Below are 11,601 nucleotides of genomic sequence, written 5' to 3' on the forward strand. Positions count from 1 at the left end.
GTTTCTCCTATGTTGTTCTGTGAGTTCATACTTGGTTGTTACTGCTATGTTGTTCTGTTAGTTTATTCTTGGTTGTTTGTGCTATGTTGTTCTGTTAGTTCATACTTGGTTGTTTCTGCTATGTTGTTCTGTTAGTTCATACTTGGTTGTTACTGCTATGTTGTTCTGTTAGTTCATACTTGGTTGTTTCTGCTATGTTGTTCTGTTAGTTCATACTTGGTTGTTTCTGCTATGTTGTTCTGTGAGTTCATACTTGGTTGTTTCTGCTATGTTGTTCTGTTAGTTCATACTTGGTTGTTTCTGCTATGTTGTTCTGTTAGTTCATTCTTGGTTGTTTCTGCTATGTTGTTCTGTTAGTTCATACTTGGTTGTTTCTGCTATGTTGTTCTGTTAGTTCATACTTGGTTGTTACTGCTGTGTTGTTCTGTGAGTTCATACTTGGTTGTTACTGCTATGTTGTTCTGTGAGCTCATACTTGGTTGTTACTGCTATGTTGTTCTTTGACTTCATACTTGGTTGTTACTGCTATGTTGTTCTGTGAGTTCATACTTGGTTGCTTCTGCTATGTTGTTCTGTTAGTTCATACTTTGTTGTTTCTGCTATGTTGTTCTGTTAGTTCATACTTGGTTGTTTCTGCTATGTTGTTCTGTGAGTTCATACTTGGTTGTTTCTGCTATGTTGTTCTGTTATTTCATACTTGGTTGTTACTGCTATGTTGTTCTGTTAGTTCATACTTGGTTGTTTCTGCTTTGTTGTTCTGTTAGTTCATACTTGTTTGTTACTGCTATGTTGTTCTGTGAGTTCATACTTGATTGTTACTGCTATATTGTTCTGTTAGTTCATACTTGGTTGTTTCTGCTATGTTCTTCTGTTAGTTCATACTTGGTTGTTTCTGCTATGTTGTTCTGTTAGTTCATACTTGGTTGTTTCTGCTATGTTGTTCTGTTAGTTCGTACTTGGTTGTTTCTGCTATGTTGTTCTGTTAGTTCATACTTGGTTGTTACTGCTATGTTGTTCTGTTAGTTCATACTTGGTTGTTACTGCTATGTTGTTTTGTTAGTTCATTCTTGGTTGTTACTGCTATGTTGTTCATACTTGGTTGTTTCTGCTATGTTGTTCTGTTAGTTCATACTTGGTTGTTTCTGCTATGTTGTTCTGTTAGTTCATACTTGGTTGTTTCTGCTGTGTTGTTCTGTGAGTTCATACTTGGTTGTTTCTGCTATGTTGTTCTGTTAGTTCATTCTTGGTTGTTTCTGCTATGTTGTTCTGTTAGTTCATACTTGCTTGTTCTGTTAGTTCAAACTTGGTTGTTTCTGCTCTGTTGTTCTGTTAGTTCATACTTGGTTGTTTCTGCTGTGTTGTTCTGTGAGTTCATACTTGGTTGTTTCTGCTATGTTGTTCTGTTAGTTCATACTTGGTTGTTTCTGCTATGTTGTTCTGTTAGTTCATACTTGGTTGTTTCTGCTATGTTGTTCTGTTAGTTCATACTTGGTTGTTTCTGCTATGTTGTTCTGTTAGTTCATACTTGGTTTATACTGCTATGTTGTTCTGTTAGTTAATACTTGGTTGTTTCTGCTATGTTGTTCTGTTAGTTCATACTTGGTTGTTTCTGCTATGTTGTTCTGTTACTTCATACTTGGATGTTACTGCTATGTTGTTCTGTGAGTTCATACTTGGTTGTTACTGCTATGTTGTTCTGTTAGTTCATACTTGGTTGTTACTGCTATGTTGTTCTGTTAGTTCATACTTGGTTGTTTCTGCTATGTTGTTCTGTTAGTTCATACTTGGTTTCTACTGCTATGTTGTTCTGTTAGTTTATACTTGGTTGTTACTGTTATGTTGTTCTGTTAGTTCATACTTGCTTGTTACTGCTATGTTGTTCTGTTAGTTCAAACTTGGTTGTTTCTGCTCTGTTGTTCTGTTAGTTCATACTTGGTTGTTTCTGCTATGTTGTTCTGTGAGTTCATACTTGGTTGTTTCTGCTATGTTGTTCTGTTAGTTCATTCTTGGTTGTTTCTGCTATGTTGTTCTGTTAGGCCATACTTGGCTGTTACTGCTATGTTGTTCTGTTAGTTCATACTTGGTTGTTTCTGCTATGTTGTTCTGTTAGTTCATACTTGGTTGTTTCTGGTATGTTGTTCTGTTCATACTTGGTTGTTTCTGCTATGTTGTTCTGTGAGTTCATACTTGGTTGTTTCTGCTATGTTGTTCTGTTAGTTCATACTTGGCTGTTACTGCTATGTTGTTCTGTTAGTTCGTACTTGGCTGTTACTGCTATGTTATTCTGTTAGTTCATACTTGGTTGTTTCTGCTATGTTGTTCTGTTAGTTTATACTTGGTTGTTACTGCTTTGTTGTTCTGTTAGTTCATACTTGGTTGTTTCTGCTATGTTGTTCTGTTAGTTCATACTTGGTTGTTTCTGCTATGTTTTTCTGTTAGTTCATACTTGGTTGTTACTGCTATGTTGTTCTGTTAGTTCATACTTGGTTGTTACTGCTATGTTGTTCTGTTAGTTCATACTTGGTTGCTACTGCTATGTTTTTCTGTTAGTTTATACTTGGTTGTTACTGCTATGTTGTTCTGTTAGTTCATACTTGGTTGTTACTGCTATGTTGTTCTGTTAGTTCATACTTGCTTGTTACTGCTATGTTGTTCTGTTAGTTCATACTTGGTTGTTACTGCTATGTTGTTCTGTTAGTTTATACTTGGTTGTTTCTGCTATGTTGTGCTGTTAGTTTATACTTGGTTGTTTCTGCTATGTTGTTCTGTGAGTTCATACTTGGTTGTTTCTGCTATGTTGTTCTGTTAGTTCATACTTGGTTGTTACTGCTATGTTGTTCTGTGAGTTCATACTTGGCTGTTACTGCTATGTTGTTCTGTGAGTTCATACTTGGTTGTTACTGCCATGTTGTTTTGTTAGTTCATACTTGGTTGTTACTGCTATGTTGTTCTGTGAGTTCATACTTGGCCGTTACTGCTATGTTGTTCTGTGAGTTCATACTTGGCCGTTACTGCTATGTTGTTCTGTGAGTTCATACTTGGCTGTTACTGCTATGTTGTTCTGTGAGTTAATATTTGGCCGTTACTGCTATGTTGTTCTGTGAGTTCATACTTGGCTGTTACTGCTATGTTGTTATGTGAGTTCATACTTGGCTGTTACTGCTATGTTGTTCTGTAAGTTCATACTTGGCTGTTACTGCTATATTGTTCAGTTAGTTCATTCTTGGCTGTTACTGCTATGTTGTTCTGTTATTTCATACTTGGTTGTTACTGCTATGTTCTTCTGTAAGTTGATACTTGGCTGTTACTGCTATGTTGTTCTGTGAGTTCATACTTGGCTGTTACTGCTATGTTGTTCTGTGAGTTCATACTTGGCTGTTACTGCTATGTTGTTATGTGAGTTCATACTTGGCTGTTACTGCTATGTTGTTCTGTGAGTTCATACTTGGCTGTTACTGCTATGTTGTTCTGTGAGTTCATACTTGGCCGTTACTGCTATGTTGTTCTGTGAGTTCATACTTGGCCGTTACTGCTATGTTGTTCTGTGAGTTCGTACATGGCTGTTGCTGCTATCTTGTTCTGTTAGTTCATACTTGGTTGATACTGCTATGTTGTTTAGTTAGTTCATACTTGGTTGTTACTGCTATGTTGTTCTGTTAGTTCATACTTGGTTGTTTCTGCTATGTTGTTCTGTTAGTTCATACTTGGTTGTTTCTGCTATGTTGTTCTGTTAGTTCATATTTGGTTGTTACTGCTATGTTGTTCTGATAGTTCATACTTGGCCGTTACTGCTATGTTGTTCTGTGAGTTCATACTTGGTTGCTTCTGCTATGTTGTTCTGTTAGTTCATACTTGGTTGTTTCTGCTATGTTGTTCTGTGAGTTCATACTTGGTTGTTTCTGCTATGTTGTTCAGTTAGTTCATACTTGGTTGTTTCTGCTATGTTGTTCTGTTAGTTCATACTGCTATGTTGTTACTGCTATGTTGTTTTGTTAGTTCATACTTGGTTGTTACTGCTATGTTGTTCTGTGAGTTCATACTTGGTTGTTACTGCTATGTTGTTCTGTTAGTTCATACTTGGTTGTTACTGCTATGTTGTTTTGTTAGTTCATACTTGGTTGTTACTGCTATGTTGTTCTGTTAGTTCATACTTGGTTGCTTCTGCTATGTTGTTCTGTTAGTTCATACTTGGTTGTTTCTGCTATGTTGTTCTGTTAGTTCATTCTTGGTTGTTTCTGCTATGTTGTTCTGTTAGTTCATATTTGGTTGTTACTGCTATGTTGTTCTGTGAGTTCATACTTGGTTGTTACTGCTATGTTGTTCTGTTAGTTCATACTTGGTTGTTACTGCTATGTTGTTCTGTTAGTTCATACTTGGTTGTTACTGCTATGTTGTTCTGTTAGTTCATACTTGGTTGTTACTGCTATGTTGTTCTGTTAGTTCATACTTGGTTGTTTCTGCTATGTTGTTCTGTTAGTTCATACTTGGTTGTTACTGCTATGTTGTTCTGTTAGTTCATACTTGGTTGTTACTGCTATGTTGTTCTGTTAGTTCATACTTGGTTGTTACTGCTATGTTGTTCTGTTAGTTCATACTTGGTTGTTTCTGCTATGTTGTTCTGTTAGTTCATACTTGGTTGTTTCTACTATGTTGTTTTGTTAGTTCATACTTGGTTGTTACTGCTATGTTGTTCTGTGAGTTCATACTTGGTTGTTTCTGCTATGTTGTTCTGTTAGTTCATACTTGGTTGTTTCTGCTATGTTGTTCTGTGAGTTCATACTTGGTTGTTACTGCTATGTTGTTCTGTTAGTTTATTCTTGGTTGTTTCTGCTATGTTGTTCTGTTAGTTCATACTTGGTTGTTTCTGCTATGTTGTTCTGTTAGTTCATACTTGGTTGTTACTGCTATGTTGTTCTGTTAGTTCATACTTGGTTGTTTCTGCTATGTTGTTCTGTTAGTTCATACTTGGTTGTTTCTGCTATGTTGTTCTGTGAGTTCATACTTGGTTGTTTCTGCTATGTTGTTCTGTTAGTTCATACTTGGTTGTTTCTGCTATGTTGTTCTGTTAGTTCATACTTGGTTGTTTCTGCTATGTTGTTCTGTTAGTTCATACTTGGTTGTTTCTGCTATGTTGTTCTGTTAGTTCATTCTTGGTTGTTTCTGCTATGTTGTTCTGTTAGTTCATACTTGGTTGTTTCTGCTATGTTGTTCTGTTAGTTCATTCTTGGTTGTTACTGCTGTGTTGTTCTGTGAGTTCATACTTGGTTGTTACTGCTATGTTGTTCTGTGAGCTCATACTTGGTTGTTACAGCTATGTTGTTCTTTGACTTCATACTTGGTTGTTACTGCTATGTTGTTCTGTGAGCTCATACTTGGTTGCTTCTGCTATGTTGTTCTGTTAGTTCATACTTGGTTGTTTCTGCTATGTTGTTCTGTGAGTTCATACTTGGTTGCTTCTGCTATGTTGTTCTGTTAGTTCATACTTTGTTGTTTCTGCTATGTTGTTCTGTTAGTTCATACTTGGTTGTTTCTGCTATGTTGTTCTGTGAGTTCATACTTGGTTGTTTCTGCTATGTTGTTGTGTTATTTCATACTTGGTTGTTTCTGCTATGTTGTTCTGTTAGTTCAAACTTGGTTGTTACTGCTATGTTGTTCAGTTAGTTCATACTTGTTTGTTACTGCTATGTTGTTATGTGAGTTCATACTTGGTTGTTTCTGCTATGTTGTTCTGTTAGTTCATACTTGGTTGTTACTGCTATGTTGTTCTGTTAGTTCATACTTGGTTGTTTCTGCTATGTTGTTCTGTTAGTTCACACTTGGTTGTTTGTGCTATGTTCTGTTAGTTCATACTTGGTTGTTTCTGCTATGTTGTTCTGTGAGTTCATACTTGGTTGTTTCTGCTATGTTGTTCTGTTAGTTCATACTTGGCTGTTACTGCTATGTTGTTCTGTTAGTTCATACTTGGCTGTTACTGCTATGTTGTTCTGTTAGTTCATACTTGGTTGTTTCTGCTATGTTGTTCTGTTAGTTCATACTAGGTTGTTACTGCTATGTTGTTCTGTTAGTTCATACTTGGTTGTTTCTGCTATTTTGTTCTGTTATTTCATACTTCGTTGTTTCTGCTATGTTGTTCTGTGAGTTCATACTTGGTTGTTTCTGCTATGTTGTTCTGTTAGTTCGTACTTGGTTGTTACTGCTATGTTGTTCTGTTAGTTCATACTTGGTTTTTACTGCTATGTTGTTCTGTGAGTTCATACTTGGTTGTTATTGCTGTGTTGTTCTGTTAGTTCATACTTGGTTGTTTCTGCTATGTTGTTCTGTTAGTTCAAACTTGGTTGTTACTGCTATGTTGTTCAGTTAGTTCATACTTGTTTGTTACTGCTATGTTGTTATGTGAGTTCATACTTGGTTGTTTCTGCTATGTTGTTCTGTTAGTTCATACTTGGTTGTTACTGCTATGTTGTTCTGTTAGTTCATACTTGGTTGTTTCTGCTATGTTGTTCTGTTAGTTCACACTTGGTTGTTTGTGCTATGTTCTGTTAGTTCATACTTGGTTGTTTCTGCTATGTTGTTCTGTGAGTTCATACTTGGTTGTTTCTGCTATGTTGTTCTGTTAGTTCATACTTGGCTGTTACTGCTATGTTGTTCTGTTAGTTCATACTTGGCTGTTACTGCTATGTTGTTCTGTTAGTTCATACTTGGTTGTTTCTGCTATGTTGTTCTGTTAGTTCATACTAGGTTGTTACTGCTATATTGTTCTGTTAGTTCATACTTGGTTGTTTCTGCTATGTTGTTCTGTTATTTCATACTTCGTTGTTTCTGCTATGTTGTTCTGTGAGTTCATACTTGGTTGTTTCTGCTATGTTGTTCTGTTAGTTCGTACTTGGTTGTTACTGCTATGTTGTTCTGTTAGTTCATACTTGGTTGTTACTGCTATGTTGTTCTGTGAGTTCATACTTGGTTGTTACTGCTATGTTGTTCTGTGAGTTCATACTTGGTTGTTATTGTTGTGTTGTTCTGTTAGTTCATACTTGGTTGTTTCTGCTATGTTGTTCTGTGAGTTCATACTTGGTTGTTTCTGCTATGTTGTTCTGTTAGTTCATACTTGGTAGTTTCTGCTATGTTGTTCCGTTAGTTCATACTTGGTTGTTTCTGCTATGCTGTTCTGTTAGTTCATACTTGGTTGTTACTGCTATGTTGTTCTGTTAGTTCATACTTGGTAGTTTCTGCTATGTTGTTCCGTTAGTTCATACTTGGTTGTTTCTGCTATGCTGTTCTGTTAGTTCATACTTGGTTGTTTCTGCTATGTTGTTCTGTTAGTTCAAACTTGGTTGTTTCTGCTATGTTGTTCTGTTAGTTCATACTTGGTTGTTTCTGCTATGTTGTTCTGTTAGTTCAAACTTGGTTGTTTCTGCTATGTTGTTTTGTTAGCTCATACTTGGTTGTTTCTGCTATGTTGTTCTTTTATTTCATACTTGGTTGTTTCTGCTATGTTGTTCTGTTAGTTCATACTTGGTTGTTTCTGCTATGTTGTTCTGTTAGTTCATATTTGGTTGTTACTGCTATGTTGTTTTGTTAGTTCATTCTTGGTTGTTACTGCTATGTTGTTCTCTTAGTTCATACTTGGTTGCTACTGCTATGTTGTTCTGTTAGTTTATACTTGGTTGTTACTGTTATGTTGTTCTGTTAGTTCATACTTGGTTGTTACTGCTATGTTGTTCTGTTAGTTCATACTTGCTTGTTCTGTTAGTTCAAACTTGGTTGTTTCTGCTCTGTTGTTCTGTTAGTTCATACTTGGTTGTTTCTGCTATGTTGTTCTGTTAGGTCATACTTGGCTGTTACTGCTATGTTGTTCTGTTAGTTCATACTTGGTTGTTTCTGCTATGTTGTTCTGTTAGTTCATACTTGGTTGTTTCTGGTATGTTGTTCTGTTCATACTTGGTTGTTTCTGCTATGTTGTTCTGTGAGTTCATTCTTGGTTGTTTCTGCTATGTTGTTCTGTTAGTTCATACTTGGCTGTTACTGCTATGTTGTTCTGTTAGTTCGTACTTGGCTGTTACTGCTATGTTATTCTGTTAGTTCATACTTGGTTGTTTCTGCTATGTTGTTCTGTTAGTTTATACTTGGTTGTTACTGCTTTGTTGTTCTGTTAGTTCATACTTGGTTGTTTCTGCTATGTTGTTCTGTTAGTTCATACTTGGTTGTTTCTGCTATGTTGTTCTGTTAGTTCATACTTGCTTGTTACTGCTATGTTGTTCTGTTAGTTCATACTTGGTTGTTACTGCTATGTTGTTCTGTTAGTTTATACTTGGTTGTTTCTGCTATGTTGTTCTGTTAGTTTATACTTGGTTGTTTCTGCTATGTTGTTCTGTGAGTTCATACTTGGTTGTTTCTGCTATGTTGTTCTGTTAGTTCATACTTGGTTGTTACTGCTATGTTGTTCTGTTAGTTCATACTTGGTTGTTACTGCTATGTTGTTCTGTGAGTTTATACTTGGTTGTTTCTGCTATGTTGTTCTGTTAGTTTATACTTGGTTGTTTCTGCTATGTTGTTCTGTTAGTTCATACTTGGTTGTTACTGCTATGTTGTTCTGTTAGTTCATACTTGGTTGTTTCTGCTATGTTGTTCTGTTAGTTCATACTTGGTTGTTACTGCTATGTTGTTCTGTTAGTTCATACTTGGTTGTTTCTGCTATGTTGTTCTGTTAGTTCATACTTGGTTGTTACTGCTATGTTGTTCTGTTAGTTCATACTTGGTTGTTTCTGCTATGTTGTTCTGTTAGTTCATACTTGGTTGTTACTGCTATGTTGTTCTGTTAGTTCATACTTGGTTGTTACTGCTATGTTGTTCTGTTAGTTCATACTTGGTTGTTACTGCTATGTTGTTCTGTTAGTTCATACTTGGTTGTTACTGCTATGTTGTTCTGTTAGTTCATACTTGGTTGTTACTGCTATGTTGTTCTGTTAGTTCATACTTGGTTGTTACTGCTATGTTGTTCTGTTAGTTCATACTTGGTTGTTACTGCTATGTTGTTTTCATAATGTCCGAAAGTTTCTGTCGTCACTCGTTCTAAATATAGTAACATTACATAGGCAGATTATCATATATGATAAAATTTCAGCGGTAATAATAATAATATTATTTTTTACTATTATAGTTATAATAATAATAATAATAATAATAATAATAATAATAATAATAATAATAATAATAATAATAATAATAATAATAATAATAATAATAATAATAATAATAATAATAATAATAATAATAATAATAATAATAATAATAATAATAATAATTATATATATTGGGTGGTAGGGGTTTATATCTGACACTGTTGTTTGCTTTAGGAATTTTAATGACTGTAACAAGTAACTAGAAGAAGCTATGTAGTATGATCTGCGCCATACATAATTTGTTTACGTGTGTCTCTAGGTGCACTGAGTCCCAGCTGCCTTGTCCCCGGAGCTGTGAGTCCTTCCTGTGGACGTCTTCACAGGTGGTTGTGGAGTATCTTCAACAGTTCCCACACACACACAAACAACGTTGCTCACAAAGAAGACAACCAACTCCAGCAAGATAAAGCTTAATTAAGTGAGGCATTTATCTATTACTCAGAAACCCATATTTTAACAATACATCTGAAAAACAGGCGGTCGTGTTCAGTACAGATTTTTAGTCAGTACAAAACGGTATAAGATGCCGAAAATTTTGAAAAAAAGATAGGTGAAATATTAGTACCTTTAAATAAATTTACATAGTGACAGACGTGAGGCTTAAAGAGTTGAGATGGAACAGTTCTGTGAGCTGCCAGGGGCTGAGGGACTGAGCTGACTTGGGCCAGTAGGCTCGTTGTAGGCCACCTAAACTCTATTAGGTAATGGTGGTGTTCTGATGGTAAAGAATTAATTTGTCAATGACTTCTGAAATCATAAAAGTGCCAGTGTTCTGGACAACAGTGTGGTGGTTGCAGTCAAATACTTTCCAGACATCGTCTTCTGGTTAGTTCCTCTTCCCCGATGACAAGTCTGGCTTCGTTAAATTTCATAAGATGGTCGTGAGTATGTCGTCAGATGACGCACAGAGCTCTACTATATGTATTCTGGAGGTTTCTCGGAATTTTCTCTAAGTTAATGGATGACACTCAAAGATAAAATTCTCCACAACCACCACATGGGATCACGTTCACACTTCCTTCAAAACCGGTTGGTCTAAATGTTTTCTCCTGTACTAAGTCTTGTATCTTGTGGATGTCATCGTGGTTACCTTAATGTTGCTCCTAGCAAGTGTGCTGGTGATGCTGGTAGGTATCTTACCATCTGCTAGAACAAACAATCTGCCAGACCAGCGTTCCTGCCTAGCTGAGTGAATATTTCCAGCGTTTTCCTTCTGCAATCATTAATAAAGTGATAAGGATATTGGAACTGTGTGAATGTCTGATGAATGTAAGAACATTCATCTTCGAGAACAACAGAGCTGGAAACCTTCACTATGAGATAGAACCATATGATCACTCCTCTCTTCCACCTGTTTTCAGCTGAGAAAAATAATGCACCAAGTCGTCTTTACTAGTTGGTTTTCTTTAGGGTTTACAGGAAATCAACTAATAAAGACGACTGACTGCATTATTTTCCACACCACAACGCCAGAACAGAGGAATGGTCTTCAGTTTTCACCTCAGAACATACAAGATTTCAAGCTCAATTTTTCTCAAAGAAGTATGTACTGACATTCATCAAATATTCACACATATCCAATTTTCATCTAAATTTATTAATGATCGCAGAAGGAAAGCATTGGAAATATTCACTCAGCTAGGCAGGAACGTTCGTCTGGTAGAATGTTTGTTCTACCAGTTGGTGAGGTAGCTACTAGCGTTCCCAGTATACATAATAATAATATCTTTGTTTCTACACGTACATGTACAAGGTATACAGTCCTAGCTGACATCAATGACATACTACTATACAGAAAGCCGCTTGTTATGCAGAACATTCCGGGCAAATTAAGTCAATGTTGTCCCAGGATGCGACCCACACCAGTCGACAAACTTCCAGGTACCCAGGTACATTAAAGGAGCAACGATAACATCCACAGCGGTAAAAGACTTAGAAAAAATGAAAACATAATAATAATAATATATGACAATATAAATCTTCATATCTCAAGTATGTGATGCAATTTATATAGACCATAGCTGACATCAGAGACATACTACACAGTAAACCCCTGGTTAATTTGGTTAATTTTGTTACTAGGATGCCACTCTTGCCAGTAGGCTAACACCCAGGTACCTATTTACTTCTACGTGAACAGGGACAGCAGGTGTTTTAAGGAAACACGCACTTATGTTTCCAACTGTAAGGGGGATCGAACCTTGTGTGAGCTGAGTGCGGTAGCAACCAAGTAATGCAACAAAACACTGTGAAGCAGGTTTGAATATGATCCCTTGCGGTGGTTGAGAAATTTTGTTTGAGAATCATCTAGAAGCTTGGAAGAAATCATAAGAGTGCTTCAAAATACATATAACAGAGCTGACCAATACAATGTCTGCTTCATCAATCTTATGAAATTTAAAGAAGCCAGACTCGTCATTAG

The 11,601-nt window shown here is 36.1% G+C and overlaps 1 protein-coding gene across 1 annotated transcript in view; it reads left to right on the forward strand.

Moving 5' to 3' along the window:
• LOC128687528 (sodium-coupled monocarboxylate transporter 1-like) overlaps positions 1 to 10,355 on the forward strand; it is a 230,617-nt gene extending 220,262 nt beyond the window's left edge. The window contains exon 8 of the mRNA XM_070083859.1: positions 9,439 to 10,355. Within this exon, the coding sequence (XP_069939960.1) occupies positions 9,439 to 9,586 (148 nt within the window). The 3' untranslated portion in view covers positions 9,587 to 10,355. The remainder of the gene's footprint in view (positions 1 to 9,438) is intronic.
• The last annotated feature ends 1,246 nt before the right edge of the window (positions 10,356 to 11,601 follow it).

This window comes from Cherax quadricarinatus, chromosome 11 (genome assembly GCF_038502225.1).
Source record: "Cherax quadricarinatus isolate ZL_2023a chromosome 11, ASM3850222v1, whole genome shotgun sequence".
Lineage (NCBI taxonomy): Eukaryota > Metazoa > Arthropoda > Malacostraca > Decapoda > Parastacidae > Cherax > Cherax quadricarinatus.